Here is a 20,517-nt window from a genome sequence, read left to right as displayed (position 1 = left end):
ATCTCTGAATTTCTTTTGATTAAATCATTCAACTAAAAGAAACGAATTATTTCGTATAAGGCATTTATTAATTAATATACAAATAATATTTACCCTGGGGTTGCTCCGTCGATGCAGGATGCCTCTCCTAGGCCTCCTCCTCCTCTCAGATTGTAAGGGACGTCAGGAATTATTGTTTTATACGCGCGATATACTTTTTTTAATTTATTGAAACCGCACAAAAATAAAATCGCGCAATATTTTAAACCGTACAAAAGTAAAAACGCGCGATAGTTTGACGGCACTCCCGCACTTTTACGCGCGATACTTTGACGGCACTCCCGAATTTCGCAAATCCCATCGAACGATCGAAAATCCCATTTTATCAGGCGCGAGAATCATACTTGGAGTCGACAGGTCGGGCACGATCAAACTCCAACGAAAGAAAGATTAAAATCAGGATAAATGAACGAAAATACGATCACGATCGCGACGAAGTCGAGACAAATGTCAAAAACAATAGCGTTCTATATGTCACTAAGATCGAATGTTATTATTTTATTTCGGAGTCATTTTAGACGTACTTTAACACGTTAAGATTAATCGTAATATTATTACATATTATTCGTATTATTATTACGTATTATCGTCGCGAGAAACTTGTACACGGCGCGCTCAACCTCGAAGTGACCGAACGCGAGACGCACATGCCGGCGCAGACGTCGGAGTAAAAACACGTGCGCACACTACGTCCGCCCAAGTCGAAATGAATAACTCACCGCTGTCACGAGTCGCGTACGCCGTGGTCTCCCCTCTCTTACCACCTCTTACTATGGAATGCGTGACGTCAACACAAGGTCGAGTATGCTCATTTATCCCGCAGGAAGAGCGATACCTTCTTTGCGAAATATGTTTTCCTAATAAATATGGAAAATTTAAAGAATTATTTATAAAACAACAATTTCATTCTAATTATTTAAACACGTTTCCCATTCCTTACATAGGTCGCGTTCGGGGAGATACTATTAGTACTAACAGCGTCGTCCACATAAATTTGGAAAATTTAAAGAATTATTTATAAAACAACAATTTCGTTCTAATTATTTAAAGACATTTTTTATTTTTCCAAATTTATGTGAACGACGCTGTTAGTGCTAATAGTGTCTCCCCGAACGCGACCTATGTAAGGAATGGGAAACGTGTTTAAATAATTAGAATGAAATTGTTGTTTTATAAATAATTCTTTAAATTTTCCAAATTTATGTGGACGACGCTGTTAGTACTAATAGTATCTCCCCGAACGCGACCTATGTAAGGAATGGGAAACGTGTTTAAATAATTAGAATGAAATTGTTGTTTTATAAATAATTCTTTAAATTTTCCAAATTTATGTGGACGACGCTGTTAGTACTAATAGTATCTCCCCGAACGCGACCTATGTAAGGAATGGGAAACGTGTTTAAATAATTAGAATGAAATTGTTGTTTTATAAATAATTCTTTAAATTTTCCATATTTATTAGGAAAACATATTTCGCAAAGAAGGTATCGCTCTTCCTGCGGGATAAATGAGCATACTCGACCTTGTGTTGACGTCACGCATTCCATAGTAAGAGGTGGTAAGAGAGGGGAGACCACGGCGTACGCGACTCGTGACAGCGGTGAGTCATTCATTTCGACTTGGGCGGACGTAGTGTGCGCACGTGTTTTTACTCCGACGTCTGCGCCGGCATGTGCGTCTCGCGTTCGGTCACTTCGAGGTCGAGCGCGCCGTGTACAAGTTTCTCGCGACGATAATACGTAATAATAATACGAATAATATGTAATAATATTACGATTAATCTTAACGTGTTAAAGTACGTCTAAAATGACTCCGAAATAAAATAATAACATTCGATCTTAGTGACATATAGAACGCTATTGTTTTTGACATTCGTCGCGATCGTGATCGTATTTTCGTTCATTTATCCTGATTTTAATCTTTCTTTCGTTGGAGTTTGATCGTGCCCGACCTGTCGACTCCAAGTATGATTCTCGCGCCTGATAAAATGGGATTTTCGATCGTTCGATGGGATTTGCGAAATTCGGGAGTGCCGTCAAAGTATCGCGCGTAAAAGTGCGGGAGTGCCGTCAAACTATCGCGCGTTTTTACTTTTGTACGGTTTAAAATATTGCGCAATTTTATTTTTGTGCGGTTTCAATAAATTAAAAAAAGTATATCGCGCGTATAAAACAATAATTCCTGACGTCCCTTACAATCTGAGAGGAGGAGGAGGCCTAGGAGAGGCATCCTGCATCGGCGGAGCAACCCCAGGGTAAATATAATTTGTATATTATTATTTGTAGATTAATTATTATAAATCACGTATATGATTTAATTCAGTTTATTTAGTTGATTGATTTCAACAAGAGAAACTCAGAGATAAAGACTTTTACATAAATCTTATAAAAGTCTATTTATTTAAAAAATAGTTCTTTTTTTTAATTATATAATTATTCGATATTTATATATCTGCTTATTATTGTACGCATTGAATATAAAATTTGATGAGTACATAATAATAATTTGATGAGTATATATAATAATAAATTCTTGAATATTAATTATTTTAAGCGCTGCTATAATTTATATTTTATATTTGTATGTTACAGACAACGTATAGATTCAATATCAACAACTCCGCTGTTGCACATCAGTGTCGGTGAGTGATAAAAAGCTTTTATTATATTTTAAAGCAACGGATTTGTGTAGAAATTTGTAGATGTAGATTAATAGACTTGTAGATAAAGATGTAGATTGTAGATAAATTCGTTGCTTTAACCCTCGAACGGCGGAATGCATGCATGCCGTACTCTGGGTCAATTTTAAATTATAAAAAAATTTCTTTTTGTACGTATTCCAAGAGAAAATTTTATATTACATTTTTCATTTACTTTTCTTTTAACTTTTGTTAAAATAGATATACCATTTGTATATTAAAATTGAGAGAAAAAGAAAAATATTAAAAAAAATAAAAATATATGATTTATTCCGGTTTTATGCAAGACATACATAAAATATTTATTTTAATTATATATATTAGATTTTTATAAAACAATTTTAAAGATACAAATGTTTAATGACCCGCCGACAGAGGGATTGATATGCATGCTAATATATTTTACGTACACCGAAAAAATTATATTCTCAGCTTAAGAATATTTTATTTAACTTTATAATATATTTCTTTAAAATAAACACTAAGAAGATCTTCTTACAATTAGTTTAAGAGAGAAATCTTCTAAAGAGTACTTTCAGATATTCTTAGCAAGTGAGAATATATATACTGAATAGAATATTTTCTTATCATTATATTATTTAATATTTGAGATTATGAATCCCAATAACAAAAAAAAGCAATTTTACAAATGGACATTTGCTATTTATTAAAATTTTGACAAGTTAAATATATATAATATATTAATATATACAATAGTTTTAATTTCATTATAAATAAGGTGTTTTAAAATATATCACGGTAAAAAATTATTCTTATTTATTAAGAATATCTATTAAGAAGCCTTATGAAGTCTACATTTAGAGTACAATTTTTTCGGTATATACATGATTATATTTGTTATATATCTTTTGCAACTTTCGACGACTAATGATACGCATTTACAAAACGATTGTATTATAATATCATAAGATAAATGAATATAAGTCGTCTTATTTGCCGGTGATAATTATTACCGGCAGTAGAAGAAGTTATTTTTCTTCCTCCAATTCTTGGCTCGTAGAAATCGAGTCAGAATGAATAGCCAGGAGCAACAAAAGGTAGGTCCAACTGGCTGAAAATACGTGGTCAATTCTGGCCACAATGCGTAAGAAATATGTAATCGCAAATTTCCAATTAGGACTCCCCAAATCTTGTTTTATCGGATTTTTGCTGATGTAGCTAGTAGAATTAGGTCTGCTAGGGCTATTAAGACAGTTAAAAAAAAACATAAAATTTAATAAAAGAAAAAGTATAGCTATTATAAAATTAAATTTATTTTTAAGGAAAAAAATATAAGATAATATCAAATTGTAAAAATATAAAAATTTAATATTTTTTTCAATAAAATGAAAAATTAATTAAATATAAATTATATATAAAAACTGTAAAAAAAAGTATTAAAACATTATTAGGTAAAAATTAATATTATATTTATAATAAAATTTAGTTTAATTATGAAAAACGTAAAAAAATGTAACTTATTTATTGTACATGTAACTTATTGTATGTACGTATATAATATGTATATTATATGCATATCTTTTATATTAAAATGTATATTATACAGGTATAACATTGTATTTATGATATGTTATATATTATATTGCATAAGATTATACGAACATTAAATATGAATTTTAAATAATATATTACATTATTAAAATAGTATAAGATATTATTGCGTAAAAGATAGATTTAAGTTGCGTTATATTATATGTATGAATTATATTTATTATATACTTGTTGTAAAAAGTAAAATTACACGAAATGGAAGAATACGTACAATAACATAAAATTCCATTAAAATTCTAGGTTTTCTTAATTGAGAAAGACGTATCGATAAATTTATTAATAATTCGATCTTTTGGTCGTGATATAGACTATATCAATTATGTTTTAAAAATTTCTAATAAATTATATAGATCAATTTTGGATATTTCGTATAATTCCATGTAATAAAATTATTTTGAATTAAAAATTAAAATTATATTTTATATTAAATTTTGTATACACCTGTGCTAGCTCCTAATTGCCTTTCTCGGTGACGTTTTAATTAAATTTTGTAAAATATATTTTTAATATAATTAATTCTCTATATGTAACATTGAATTAATTATATATAATATGTATTTTGTATAACATTTTACAATGTATTTTATACATTTTGTAATATATTTTATATTAAATTTTATATCATATTCATTCTTTGCGAATACATTATCTTATTTCGGTATGGCGTTTCTAATTTTCTGAACTGAATAATTCATGCAGACTCGATCGATAGCTAATCAATCTTTTCGATTTTTGATCGAATAGAGAATTCGAATTTCGTTTACCGCGGAACATCTCGCAATATCTTATTGACTTTCTGATTTCTTTCTTTTCGCATCCTTCTAGCATTCTCATCACATATCTTTCTGGCTATGTCTTATCTTTAATTTTTAATAAGGCATCGAAATTAATTAACCGAGTATATTGTTGCAAGAGACACTTATATAACTATATATATGATATATAAATGCATATTTATAATATATAATTTTATTTTATTTAATTACTGTAATTCTATTCATCAGTTGACTCATTTAATTCATCTATTTGTCGCTTTGAATTTACAATTATAAAAGCAGAACGTTTGATATATTAATTTCGGGAAAAGAAGCTTTATTAATTTTTGTTAATTAATGCCGATTATGCAATTGACATACTCGTACGCGATTAATAATATGTGTCTTCTAATCTCCTCGAAAGTTCAATTTTTATTAATAAAATATTTTACATAAATATCGGCAATGTACTTCACGAGCAGTAATATATCTTAAAATGCTCGAAAATTCGCTTCTGAGTTATTGAGAGAACATATTTCGCAAACAAGGTATCGTTCTTTCCGCGGATCTTAGCGATACCTTCTTTGCGAAATATGTTTTCCTAATAAATATGGAAAATTTAAAGAATTATTTATAAAACAACAATTTCATTCTAATTATTTAAACACGTTTCCCATTCCTTACATAGGTCGCGTTCGGGGAGATACTATTAGTACTAACAGCGTCGTCCACATAAATTTGGAAAATTTAAAGAATTATTTATAAAACAACAATTTCATTCTAATTATTTAAAGACATTTTTTATTTTTCCAAATTTATGTGAACGACGCTGTTAGTGCTAATAGTGTCTCCCCGAACGCGACCTATGTAAGGAATGGGAAACGTGTTTAAATAATTAGAATGAAATTGTTGTTTTATAAATAATTCTTTAAATTTTCCATATTTATTAGGAAAACATATTTCGCAAAGAAGGTATCGCTCTTCCTGCGGGATAAATGAGCATACTCGACCTTGTGTTGACGTCACGCATTCCATAGTAAGAGGTGGTAAGAGGAGGGGAGACCACGGCGTACGCGACTCGTGACAGCGGTGAGTCATTCATTTCGACTTGGGCGGACGTAGTGTGCGCACGTGTTTTTACTCCGACGTCTGCGCCGGCATGTGCGTCTCGCGTTCGGTCACTTCGAGGTCGAGCGCGCCGTGTACAAGTTTCTCGCGACGATAATACGTAATAATAATACGAATAATATGTAATAATATTACGATTAATCTTAACGTGTTAAAGTACGTCTAAAATGACTCCGAAATAAAATAATAACATTCGATCTTAGTGACATATAGAACGCTATTGTTTTTGACATTCGTCGCGATCGTGATCGTATTTTCGTTCATTTATCCTGATTTTAATCTTTCTTTCGTTGGAGTTTGATCGTGCCCGACCTGTCGACTCCAAGTATGATTCTCGCGCCTGATAAAATGGGATTTTCGATCGTTCGATGGGATTTGCGAAATTCGGGAGTGCCGTCAAAGTATCGCGCGTAAAAGTGCGGGAGTGCCGTCAAACTATCGCGCGTTTTTACTTTTGTACGGTTTAAAATATTGCGCAATTTTATTTTTGTGCGGTTTCAATAAATTAAAAAAAGTATATCGCGCGTATAAAACAATAATTCCTGACGTCCCTTACAATCTGAGAGGAGGAGGAGGCCTAGGAGAGGCATCCTGCATCGGCGGAGCAACCCCAGGGTAAATATAATTTGTATATTATTATTTGTAGATTAATTATTATAAATCACGTATATGATTTAATTCAGTTTATTTAGTTGATTGATTTCAACAAGAGAAACTCAGAGATAAAGACTTTTACATAAATCTTATAAAAGTCTATTTATTTAAAAAATAGTTCTTTTTTTTAATTATATAATTATTCGATATTTATATATCTGCTTATTATTGTACGCATTGAATATAAAATTTGATGAGTACATAATAATAATTTGATGAGTATATATAATAATAAATTCTTGAATATTAATTATTTTAAGCGCTGCTATAATTTATATTTTATATTTGTATGTTACAGACAACGTATAGATTCAATATCAACAACTCCGCTGTTGCACATCAGTGTCGGTGAGTGATAAAAAGCTTTTATTATATTTTAAAGCAACGGATTTGTGTAGAAATTTGTAGATGTAGATTAATAGACTTGTAGATAAAGATGTAGATTGTAGATAAATTCGTTGCTTTAACCCTCGAACGGCGGAATGCATGCATGCCGTACTCTGGGTCAATTTTAGATTATAAAAAAATTTCTTTTTGTACGTATTCCAAGAGAAAATTTTATATTACATTTTTCATTTACTTTTCTTTTAACTTTTGTTAAAATAGATATACCATTTGTATATTAAAATTGAGAGAAAAAGAAAAATATTAAAAAAAATAAAAATATATGATTTATTCCGGTTTTATGCAAGACATACATAAAATATTTATTTTAATTATATATATTAGATTTTTATAAAACAATTTTAAAGATACAAATGTTTAATGACCCGCCGACAGAGGGATTGATATGCATGCTAATATATTTTACGTACACCGAAAAAATTATATTCTCAGCTTAAGAATATTTTATTTAACTTTATAATATATTTCTTTAAAATAAACAGTAAGAAGATCTTCTTACAATTAGTTTAAGAGAGAAATCTTCTAAAGAGTACTTTCAGATATTCTTAGCAAGTAAGAATATATATACTGAATAGAATATTTTCTTATCATTATATTATTTAATATTTGAGATTATGAATCCCAATAACAAAAAAAAGCAATTTTACAAATGGACATTTGCTATTTATTAAAATTTTGACAAGTTAAATATATATAATATATTAATATATACAATAGTTTTAATTTCATTATAAATTAGGTGTTTTAAAATATATCACGGTAAAAAATTATTCTTGTTTATTAAGAATATCTATTAAGAAGGCTTATAAAGTCTACATTTTGAGTACAATTTTTTCGGTATATACATGATTATATTTGTTATATATCTTTTGCAACTTTCGACGACTAATGATACGCATTTACAAAACGATTGTATTATAATATCATACGATCCTAAATGAATATAAGTCGTCTTATTTGCCGGTGATAATTATTACCGGCAGTAGAAGAAGTTATTTTTCTTCCTCCAATTCTTGGCTCGTAGAAATCGAGTCAGAATGAATAGCCAGGAACAACAAAAGGTAGGTCCAACTGGCTGAAAATACGTGGTCAATTCTGGCCATAATGCGCGTAACGAAATTACCCCGCGCCCTCGTTACCCGGCCAACACCCGCCGGACAATGGGCAGAGACGCAGAGCGCCCATTTTTTAATCATATTCAAGCGCTCTACGAGTCTCGAGCAAAGCGGTCCTTTCCGTTCCCGGCCATCTTGTCGGCCACCCGAACTAGCCGACAAAACCGCGCCCCGCGAGAAGCCGTCAACCACGATCCACCCGCGGATCCATACCCGAATCGATACGCGCCGTCAAATCGATCGGTCGGGGCCTTCCGTCCATCAAAGCGCGCATAACCCCGCGACATTCGCCGATTGATATTGATATCGATCGCACAAAAATATGAGTATATATTCTAAAGTAAAATATTAAGTTAATATAAAGTTTATGTTCTCAATGGATAACACATAATATACATAATATTATTTAAAAAAAAAATAAAATAAAAAATAAAAGTTTTAATTTTTACTTGACAAGCATTTTAATTTATATCGTTAAAGCATTAGAGCTAAAAATAAAATATAAAGTTTAGAATTAAATATTAATAATCGCGTACAAGTATGCCAATTGGATAATCGGCATTAATTAACATTAATTAATAAAGTTTCTTTTCCCGAAATTAATATATCAAACGCCGCAAATATCCTGCTCTTAAAATTGTAAATTCAAAGCGACAAGTAGATGAATTAAATGAGTCAACTGATGAATAGAATTACCGTAATTAAATAAAATAAAATTATATTATAAATATGTATTCATATATCATATATATATAGTTACATAAAAGTTTCTTGCAACAATAATCTGGGTAATCTGGGTCTGCAACAATAATGGGTTAATTAATTTAGATAAGTAATTTTCCTTTTTTTTTCAAATCACGATTAGTTGTTACAGAAAGTATCTCGCATCAACTTTTTATTAGTAATACAAGAATTTATACGATTAAATATTTAGCGAGGACCTTCTTTTAGCTCTAATGCTTTAGCGATATAAATTAAAATGCTTGTCAAGTAAAAATTAAAACTTTTATTTTTTATTTTATCTTTTTTAAAATAATATCTAATAAAAATTAATGAAATTTTTACGATTATGACAGCGAACACGATATAATTCGGACAATTTTTACTTATATAAGTAACATTTTTCTCTAATTAAAAAAATTTTGTATATATACGTATACATATAATATATCTGATTTTTATTTCATTTAATTGAATCTATTGATATCTAATAGTTTATTATTGTATTTGTAGAACAATATAATACTCTAAATTATTAAATTGTTGAATGAAAATTTTTTTTTCATATAAAATAAGTTTTAATTTGTAAAATGTAGAATGTAAAAATAGCGTTTAATAAAAGAAAAAGAATTACCAAAAATCAAAATATTATTGGCAAAATTAGAATATTGACAATATTTACATGGTTATTTGATATTAAAAGTAAATTATTGCCAGTGTGGAGAAATAACAAATTATTTTTAGGTGAAAGTGAATAAGCAAAATGTGTTAATAAATTTTGTGAACATAGCATGGATCGCAACCAAAACTGTGCACATTATGTGTTATCCATTGAGAACATTCGTGGACATTGGCTATGTAGTTCAAGGTCCATGTTTTTATGTCCACAGAGGGCGTATCGCTTTCAGGGATCACGTAAAACCGTGACGTCTCTCAAGCTTCTCTCTGGTATAACATGGTTGAATGGTGATGATTGTTTTCGCGCCTTTTTGCTAAGAAATATCTTGAAATCCTCGATCAATGTACTTTTTGTACAAATTTTATAAGAATATCACGGATTGCTTAGTGTACAATATGCGTGCAAGATAACAATATGTCATATAATGATGATATTATAGAACAGCAAAGGAAACGATCCAAGTTTACGAACGAAATGGCTATTACAGAAATTGCGTCTTCTATTGGTAAGAAATTTATTGAAAATGTGTGTTAACATTTTCTCACGTGGCTTTTATGATCGTTTGACGTATGAAGAAAAAAATACAGACACTGCACGAGGAAAAGCCATGGAGAAAAAGCTAAATTTTTTTATAAAATTATGTTTTACAGATTATTAAAAACTTGTGAAAACTCTTGAGACTACATGCTTTGATATATAATGTTACATGTTAGAATATATTTTTTTCTTTTTAGGTCATATAACCAAATCTATTGAATCTATGAGCGAGAGTTACAGCGAGATCTTAAGGATTAATAAGAATGTTGTTTCCTATTTGCAAAAAGTTGAAAAACATAAGAAAGGAATAAATCAGATTGTAATGGATATAGAAGATACATCCATTAAAGAGAAGCAATGACTAGTGTAACAATTATATAGACGTATGCTTTTTTTTGCTTATTTACTCATCGTATGATACAAGATTAGTATGATATTTTGCAATATTTATCTAAAATCCTATTTAAGTTTGGCAGATTCCTTAGATATGATATTTAATTAATCTTGATTTGTCAATTATTTATCTCATATTTTTGATTAATCATATAGCACTTTTTCATGCAATGTAACAAGATGTTTTGCAATATTTATCTAAAATCCTATTTAAGTTTGGCAGATTTCTCAGATATGATATTTGATTAATCTTGATTTGTTAATTATTTATCTTGTATTCTTTGTTTTGTGATATAACAAAATTAACATGTTTCGCAATATTTATTTAAAATCATGCTAAAGTTTGCAGACTCTTTAGATACATGTTTATTAATATTATTTGATTAATCTTCATTTGTCAACTATTTATCCCATAATGCTTATGCTTGAAACACTAGTTTTTACTGCAGTTTTTAATATGTCATCACTCTTAAATGATTATATTTATAACAGGAAGAGCACATATATAGTTTTTCTATTTTGATACAATTCAATGCAGCAGTGAGAAACCGTAATACTAAGAAATTCATGTTATTAATGACTTAGCTGTAAATATTAATTGATAAATATATGTAAGCAAAAGTCTTGTCCATTAATTTATTGTCATATATTATATATAATAAGTAAAGTAAATAATAGTAATTTCTTAGTTTGTAATAATAAATATAAAAACAATTTTATGATATAAATAACAGAATACTTTATTTTTATGGATAATTCTTTTCTTATTGTATCACAATGTTTTTTGATCTTTAATTAACAGTAAATACATAATAGCTTAACACCTTGGAACTAGGAAAGCTCGTGTTAGTCTACTATAGCTTGGAATTATAAATAAAATGTAATATTTCTGGCACTACTAAATCGCAGACCTGGCAATGGCTATACTATTTTATGGATTGCGAACGCACCAATACTAAAAGTTTATAGAATCTGTAACATATTTGTGATAAAATTGTAACAATTTAATGAATGGTCGAATAAAATAATTCGCTCTACCAGTTCCGAGGCATCGAATCAATGACAAGTCTTGTCTATGTAACAAAGATAGTAACAAAGTGACTGTGAATACGTTTTAGCAGTCTTGTAATTCGTACGTTTGTCCCAATTCTGTGTCACTTGGATTCTGGATCCTCCTTGTGCTTTCTTCTAGGATCCGATGGGTCCAATGGGATTATCACAGGCGGCACGTTTTCGGGCCGACGGTTAGAGAAATTGTAATTCGAACCTCTGGATATTAATCTATTTACTGGTCTAGACATTACTATTGGTCCACATCTGGAACATTTACGGTTACGTTGCGAATGAATTGCAAAGTGAATACGGTAATTTTGTGCTCAAACTAAACCAAAAGGATAGCGTAGATTGTTATTCACATATATTTAGCTCAGATTCTCAATTTCCTTTTCCATATTTTCATTATCTTTCAAAGATTTTTTTAAAGCGACAGTCATTGTGTTAGTAAAATACAAAAACATTCCACCTTTAATGTTACGTATTAATTCAATATATATATATCACATGAATTATATATTATAATATAATTATTTTAGTAACTATGGCAAGGAAATAACAAAAAACTTTGATAAATAAAAGCGAGTCTTCATTTCAATCTTGTCCGTTATTTTGCTTGAAGAAAACGTCAAATAGAGAGAGAAAGAAAGAAAAAAGAATCGAAAGTAATTTCACTCCGTGCAAGAAGGAAAGCACAAACAACACAGGATGTATGACTAAGATTTACAGATAAGATATAAGGCATGAAACTTGCAAAAATTTCGTGCAAAACTAAATGGATAACCGAAATAAGTCAAAAATATTTCGGTGAATAGATTGGTGCGTTCGCGCATGGCTTTCAAGTCATAACAGAATAGTAAAAAGTGCAGTGGAAAAGGGAAGACGGCTTATTCCTTTAGAAGAGTCCTCTATTCTGTCCGTTCACACCTGCACGTGTTGTTGTTGAAGTAATATCCGGTGCTGCATGGCTCGATAGCTCTGCACGAGCAAATGCAAAGCTCCGGGTTCCAGAACTTTGTGTCATTGTCCTTCCGGCACTTCTCCGCCTCGTCGACGTTGTTACAGATGCATTTACAATTGTGCGGATCGTACTGCTGTTTGTCGTTGCAATGCTACGGTAAAAAGCAATACAGTATGAATCATCGACGAAAAGAATGTCAACACTTTGCGCGCGCGCGCGCTTAAATACAACTAAATTTTGCTTGTCCAACGCATTGACACACTTTACGAGCGTCTGCACGTTACAAGGAAGTGTCAATTGTAGTAATACGTAATCAACGAAATTGAGAAATTGTCGAAGCTTATTTTGACTTAAATATTGCACTACACGTGTCATAAATATCTTAAAATATAATATTAATTTAATAAAAACGTATATGTACATTTTTTTTAACTAACTTTTTTTATATGACATGTAATGAAAACGTTACTTTTGCATTTGAAGGACAAGCGAGATGAAGATAAAATGATTCACGCTTTTGGCTCGCCTATTATACTTTTTGTTTCTAATGTATTTTCATGCATTGTTAACATATTTGAAAGCACGAGAGGAGTTCGTGTTCTTTTCAGTCAACTAGCTGACGTAAATCGCTTTCACATACATCTGTCGCGTGAAAAACAATACAATGAGATGCGATATGTGTGAGGTGCGAAACCGCACGGCCCGGTTAAGTAGGAAGGCAACAATTATCCGCCAATTATCGGTTGTCATCAAATTACCTCCTCTTTGATTATGCAGTCACAGTTGCATTTAATGTGCTCCTCCAACGGCACAATTTGCCGACCCGCGTATCTCATTTCATCTAGCGTCGCCACGACCACCTTAAAACCGAGACAAACGAATAAGAAATGTTTAATAAACATGGTTTTCTTTCGATTTGGCTGTTTATAATAATAAGCGCGTTCTTTTTCGTACTCTTCAACTCGATGACGATCGATTACCTCGAAGTTTCGAATTTCCGTGGCTGTTGGCTGACACGAGAGCAGGGAGCTACCGCAACAACCGCCGCATCTTTTAATCCGTGTACAGGATGGGAAGACAATCGTCGAAGGATCGTCGTCCATTTTTAAAGAAACGGGTTGCAACTCGGGCACACACTTGGCCTGTTTCGGTCTCTCTGCGTTCGATCGTTGCTCGCCTTCGCCGAATCTACCTGAAATATTCGTTTTTGTATTCAATCAATCCTAGCGAAAAGGTTTCAAGGATTTTCATATCTTAGGAATATTGTGGATATTCATTTTGAACCAGGTACCGGTACATTTTTTTTCTTCCTTTTATGTATGTAAACATTTGGTGTTATTATGTGACACTTCGAATAAGATAAGGTTGACAAAACAGTATCTAGTCTAACCGTGATACAATAAGTTATGTTCCTAAAATAAATAGCTTGTTTACCGACAAGTAAAATTAGGTGACTAAATCGATATTAAATTTTCTCTATTTGCGTTATCTTTTTCGTGCGCGAAAATGACCAACGAACGTGCTCAAGCGATTTCAGTTGCAAATAATTATTTCATGTTGGCCGATGGAATAACTCCCGGTTTGAAGGATCATCTTGCAAAAAATGTGGTGCTCAAATGGTTTGGAAAAAACATTACGGGGAGAAAAAATGTAGCTGCTTTTATCGCGTCCCATAGAACGGAATCTTCTCATATGTTTCACGACATTATGCCAATTTTAGATATCACCACTTGTGAGGAGGAACAATCGAACCGGTGAGAATATATAATATTAAAAAAAAAACAATAAATTCGCACTTTCATCGCATTGTATTTTACGTTGTTTAGATTTATAAAATTTTCATATCTTTTTCAAAAATTAATTTACAATATTCAACCTACATAAGTTATATTTAGCGCTTAATTTATTTAAAAACGTAACACTTTTTACATCAAATAAAGACGCATATCCAACTTTTCGCGTAGGTCGAAAGAATTTTTAGATGAAAACGCCAAGTGTGAAACCCACACGAGTTATTGTTCTCGTGAAGAACTAACTCGCGAATCACACGAGACTGAAATGTCAATGAACTATGAAAACGCAATAGATTTTAATCAGGAAGAAAACGGAAACGATGCAACTTCCGTACGTAAGAATACCGTATTTAACATCACGGGGGATATGTACAAACTGGAAATAATGACAGCTTGTGATGACGTGAATGTAAATATTGATGCGAATCAAAATGAAATTAGTGCAAATGCAATCGCTAAAAAGGATCATCAAAGTTATGATCTTAACAAGAATGATCTCTGTAATCTTTTCGAGCCTGAGATTACGTCTCAAGCTAACGTCGAGAAGATACAGAACATTAATAGGACAGAATTGAAAGAGGAAATGGCACCAACCATCAGAGCTATCAACACAGAGTGTGGTCAAGGAGATGGACCTGTTATTGTTGAAGCTGGTACGACTAAGTACCTGGAGGCAAATGGAACAATAAAATTTTTGCGGACAAATATACGAGAAGGTAGTATACACACAAAATATACAAAATATACAAAAGATATATAGATATAGAATTAATAATACGAATAATATACGAAAAGATAAGATTAGAAATCCATTAAACAAAAAATTTTGAAATATAGATAATATTTTGTTTTATAAAAGTTAAATATAAAACAATAATAATTATATAAAAACTGATTAAACATTTTTACAAAAGCTCTATATTTATAAAATAATAAATTAAATTATAAAAAGATAAATTATAGATTCATATTTATTTTTAAATGTTTTATCGATAGTAAATGTTAAATATTAACATATTAAACTTTATATTTAAAAATACTATTTAGTCTATTTACTAAATACTTAAAAAATATTATTCATTAAATTTTAGATTCTCTATTTTTATATGATTGGTCAAAAATCTGGAAAAAGAAGAATTGGAAACGAAAATGCAAATTACAGATCGCGTATTCGCTTTTAATCGATAACGAAGCTCCAAAAATTGTGAAAAAATCCACGCAGAAAAGTGATTGTTCTACCGATCGTTTAAATCCTTCCACTGTGGTAAACCGCAATGCATATAAAATACAAAAAATACCAAGTCTTGAAGAGGCAATCCGACCTAGCAATACATTAATACGAGATATAAACTATTTCAACGGTTATTTGAAACCTGTAAATTTCTCAAAGGATCGCGAAGAGTTTCTAAAATATTTCGAAGTCGAGAGGCAAAAGAAATACAACGCACAATCTTGTGTGCGTTACATGAACAATAAATTGATTTTGGATTATCCGGATAAAAAACCACCTCTTAATGTCATGTATCGAATTCACATGATCATTTATACACAAGTTGAACAAAATCAATTTATTGCGCAAGAAATAACAGATACAGAATAAAGCTAGTGCACAAATTTGTACGATTCAATAAGGTGTGCGATTAAACTTTGTTTCTATAACTACATGTATAGTATTATCAGGCGAATTGATCGGACACGCTTCGATGAATTTTATTCATTACAATAGAAAACTATATCCTGCGAAAAACCATTAAACTCTTACAAAATTCCTACAATGTATTTTAGACTTGTATAAAAGCATGTAACATACATTTTTCAAAAGCTTACGATACTGCATCCAAAAGTATGAGAACGCATACGAGATCCACGTGTATTTACAGGATGATCTCAGTATACATTGATAACCGCGCGTTTGTATAAACAGTAGAATAAATATACCACTGCAAATTAATTTGTATTTCTGTTTATTGTTAGAAAATATTGATTTTATCACGATCGCAGTAGTTTTATTGCATCTCGATAAACGATTTTTTTTCTGATAATTGCATTCAATTGCGCATATAATTACGCGATATTACGATATCAATATATTTTCGAAATATTATTATATGATTAAACGGCAATATATTTTTTAATTTTTGTAACAATAGTAAGTTGTGACATTGAGTTTTAATTTCGATGCTCTTTTATTTAATAAAATAGAATTTGTAACAAGTAGATCCCAATTTGTTTTATACTTTTATGATAGGATCCATTTTCAGGATTATTATTTATCATTGATAAAGAAGTGACATCGGATAAATTCAACTTACTGTTTAATGTATATTCCTTTTGATCTTGTGGAACACCTTGAAGAAGCTGCAAAAACTCGTCTGACGATTCTATAGAATTTAATCTAATGGCTAAATCGAGCGGTATCTGAAAAATAAGATATTTTTACAAGATAAGTACACACATATTTTTATAAAATAAATCGCATGTGTTGTATATAAATGTAGCTATTTTCTGTAATATCTTAATGAGTCATCAATAATCTAATCAAAATCTGATAACGATGAAAGAGTCATAAAGGATTACCAATATGTAACTAATGACAACAACTTATGGTTCTACCATTTTTTTACCATTTCTACCATTTATTTCAAGGTTAAAGATAAAAATATTAAAAGTTTTTGTTATTTTGTAATCGAATGACGAATTTTCTCTGTTATTTGTAAGAAGCAAATTTAATGTTTATTTACTATTATACATAGTATTATATACTAGCGACATCAAAGAGAGAGAAATAATCGATTATATTTCAATAAAATTTTTTAAGACCTGATGATTATTAATTTTATTAATCCATGGGTAGCATTAGTGCGTTTTTCCTGCATCAGCTATTCCGGAAAATTTAATTGCGTAAGAAAAGATAAATTTAAAATGAAGATTTCTCAAGTTTATTTCTATTATGTGCGTGCAATTATGTGACAAATGATAAATGTTCGAGATTAAAAAGAAATAGAGAAAACATAAATTTTAATGGATCGTATGTGTGCTAAAGTAATCGATTATTTCTTTCCACAATCTCATAAATATTAATTCAAAGATAAACATAAAAGTGAATCCTTCGATCGGGATATTCCCGTAAACTGTGAATCATATTGTTCATTCGCGGATACTGTGACTAAGGAGAAAATTATCTTTGCTAAATATGAATATCGGTCAATGATCCATATATTATGCAAAGATTCTGTTTTCTCTTTTTTTTTTTTTTTTGGAGAAAATCGCAACTTGTTCGCTTTAATTATTTTTTTACTGCATTTAAAATAAAATAAGTCTTAATACGTGTTTTTATTTTTTTTGAAAAAGTAATTGTATGGAATTTTAAATTTTTTATAATGAATTATAATGAAGAATGCTTGTGAATAACACGTAAAAATGGAAAAGATGTAGTTTTATAGTCTGTGTTGTACAAGAGAAATTTTAATTACATATAGCTTAACTATCGGATTTCTATTACTGGATTTCGACATTTTTATTAAAGCGGCATAGTTTACATTGATAAATATATGTAGATTATAGATGAAAGATAATATAGTGTAAGTTTGGAATATTACACCGCTATGTTATTAGTCACTGATAGCCACTGCTTTGAATGGGTGCGAAATCATTAGCTTCGATATCATGGTTCAAACAGGTTCTCAAACAGGTCGGATCGCGATTATATCACGTAGTAAAAAAGTAGCGTAGCTATCTAACAAAAGTTAAGCATATTTCGCATCTCTCTCTTTCTTTCTTTATTATATTAATCTATACAATCATTAATAGTCTAAATATCTTACGTTTTTTAAATTATATGTACTGATTTCAAAGATAAGTGTAATTCAAACACAAAATATGTAATTGACGATTGATTGGAAATTTAAATTTAGAAAAAAAATTCAACAAATTCTGTAAATTTAAATTATCAAAAAATATGCTTCAAAATTTAATGCAAATCTTACAAAATATTACCTGCAAAATATATATAATTTGCTATCTATATTTTCACGTGATATATATAATAATGAAAATACTATTGCTTCTTTTTTTTTGAATTTTAAAACAAATATTTCTTCAAGTGGCAAGACACAATGCTTGTAAAACTTTAAAACAACAAGTTGCGCGCGTTCTACGCGATTTGCATAATCGAGAAATATTTTGCGTGTCGGACACATATTATACTTTCTAGGAATAATAATCATTTTGATGCAAGAATCTCGAGAAATTCTAAATCTGCTCATTGAACTATCGGCTTTCGAATATTTCGCCGAAGAGTAAAAAGAACTCAAATATTGACAACCCTGAAAACCTTAAATGAACGACTTTATGATAACGACCACGACCAGTCTTTACTCTTGGGATAGCTCTGGTTGCGACCTTGCCAGGAAGCAAGGCCTTACATTCAACGCTTAGGCGCTATTATGTTTTATTGAACATTTTCGATTTCATTAACTGACTCATCCGCGGTAATAATATTATAATTATACAGACTAATAATTATATTGTTGACTTAAAGATTTTTTTTTTCTAAGACAAGCGACTCGCTTATTCAGTTATTTTTTCAGTTGCAAGCGAATTCATTATCTTGCGCGTTGTATTCTTACGTCTACGTTTTCTCTCTCTCAATCGGATTATTTACCATCCTACATTTCTGTCCTTCGTTTTAGAAGTTCGCGTATCGTCAAAAAAATAGCGATAGGGTTACCGATATATCGATATCGATAACAAGCTAATCGATCTGGTATTTACACAATTGCATGCAAGGTGAGATGATGTACGATTGGTTTTACATCGAGCCGCGAACGTCGTGCCGCGAATCACAAACATGTCGATTGCGCGCATTGCGATTATTTCACTAAAGAATATCCTCGACATTGACAAATTCGGCCTTCGTTTCATTTCGTTCTCTGAGGAAAGCGAGTCTTGGAAACGAAGGTGTTGCAACGCGCACCGTATGTCATTTTAATTCAATTTTTTTATGTCTTTACAACTATATAACGTAAAATGTGCGGACGCTTAGAGATTTTCCTTTTTGTTATTAAATTATTATGTTTTTTTTATATATTAAATAATGACTATTACCTGCGGCTATTACATTTAATTTTTCGATACGTCGTAATTGATTCAAGATTAGAAAGAAAGATATGAATTAAATAATCTGATTTATATTTTAAATAATTTGAATTAATTTAATGCGACATAACAAGAATCAATGTATGTGAATCAATTTACCAGCGTATCACTGCCACTCGCGGAACCCTCCGAGGGTTTATTCTCAAGGGCCCTCGATCTCGAGCCAACTGGTCCGGGAAAGACTATGTGATCGGGATTGCCATGATACTGAGTGCTAATAACTTGTCCTACGACGAATCCGCCGCAAACGATCGCGAGAATGAATATTCTCACGCCGAAATAAAACAGCTGATTGTCAAACGATGCGTCGAATTGCATTTTTGTCGTAATTCCGTGATGATTTCTATTTGTCTCTATACACTCTTTACACAAGCACATAAAAATTCACGTCGATACTGGCAATAATACAGAGATGTTACGTGGACGATTATTATTATTATTATTCGATTATTATTCAATTATTATCCGATTATTATCCAATTCCTTTTGAGATACGAATCGGCTTTTTGTACCGAGTTTTCCCGAGTTTCTTTGAACACTTGGTTCGAGCTGCACACCTGAGCGTTCCAAGCGCTCGCGCCACGATCGACTGATGAGCCGAACACGTCTCATGCGTATTTCTCGACTCACAAACACACACATGCGTACGAGAGCGCGGCGTGCATTGCGAGCGCGCTCGGACGAACCGCAGCGGAGATAAGCGGCGTGACTTTTTCGCGTAACATTGATCAGCATTCGTTCTCGATCGAAACGTCTATTGCAATGAAAATGCAAGGAAAAAATCGCGATGTAGAGATTACGCATCCCTTGCATAAGCTGGAAAATTCTATTCTGCGAATTTACGATATGTTTACGATC

General features: G+C 30.9%; 2 protein-coding genes across 2 annotated transcripts; one reads left to right on the top strand and one right to left on the bottom strand.

Moving 5' to 3' along the window:
• Window positions 1-10,958: 10,958 nt before the first annotated feature.
• On the bottom strand, window positions 10,959-20,282 carry Pvf1 (PDGF- and VEGF-related factor 1). Its single transcript, XM_072889478.1, has 6 exons — window positions 19,759-20,282; window positions 16,815-16,920; window positions 13,690-13,901; window positions 13,468-13,569; window positions 12,676-12,860; window positions 10,959-12,012 (listed from the first exon to the last, which is right to left on the bottom strand). The coding sequence occupies exons 1-6, from the start codon at window positions 20,035-20,037 to the stop codon at window positions 11,850-11,852; spliced, it is 1,047 nt and encodes a 348-aa protein (XP_072745579.1). The 5' UTR covers window positions 20,038-20,282; the 3' UTR covers window positions 10,959-11,849.
• Window positions 14,060-16,716, top strand: LOC140664401 (uncharacterized). Its single transcript, XM_072889477.1, has 3 exons — window positions 14,060-14,463; window positions 14,674-15,218; window positions 15,594-16,716. Exons 1-3 carry the CDS (start codon window positions 14,216-14,218, stop codon window positions 16,100-16,102), a joined length of 1,302 nt encoding a protein of 433 aa, XP_072745578.1. The 5' UTR covers window positions 14,060-14,215; the 3' UTR covers window positions 16,103-16,716.
• Window positions 20,283-20,517: the final 235 nt, after the last annotated feature.

This window comes from Anoplolepis gracilipes, chromosome 4, assembly GCF_047496725.1.
Source record: "Anoplolepis gracilipes chromosome 4, ASM4749672v1, whole genome shotgun sequence".
Classification (NCBI taxonomy): Eukaryota; Metazoa; Arthropoda; class Insecta; order Hymenoptera; family Formicidae; genus Anoplolepis; species Anoplolepis gracilipes.
This window is presented reverse-complemented; position numbering and strand designations above follow the sequence as displayed.

What these genes read in the sequence shown, in the direction of transcription:
- LOC140664401 (XM_072889477.1), top strand. Translation starts at nt 14,216, where the DNA reads ATGACCAACGAACGTGCTCAAGCGATTTCAGTTGCAAATAATTATTTC. An exon ending in GAGGAGGAACAATCGAACCG is followed by an intron (nt 14,464 to 14,673) that starts GTGAGAATATAT and finishes CTTTTCGCGTAG; the next exon opens with GTCGAAAGAATTTTTAGATG. An exon ending in GCGGACAAATATACGAGAAG is followed by an intron (nt 15,219 to 15,593) that starts GTAGTATACACA and finishes ATTAAATTTTAG; the next exon opens with ATTCTCTATTTTTATATGAT.
- Pvf1 (XM_072889478.1), bottom strand. Translation starts at nt 20,037, where the DNA reads ATGTGCTTGTGTAAAGAGTGTATAGAGACAAATAGAAATCATCACGGA. An exon ending in AAAGGAATATACATTAAACA is followed by an intron (nt 13,902 to 16,814) that starts GTAAGTTGAATT and finishes CGAATATTTCAG; the next exon opens with GTAGATTCGGCGAAGGCGAG. An exon ending in CGGAAATTCGAAACTTCGAG is followed by an intron (nt 13,570 to 13,689) that starts GTAATCGATCGT and finishes CTCGGTTTTAAG; the next exon opens with GTGGTCGTGGCGACGCTAGA.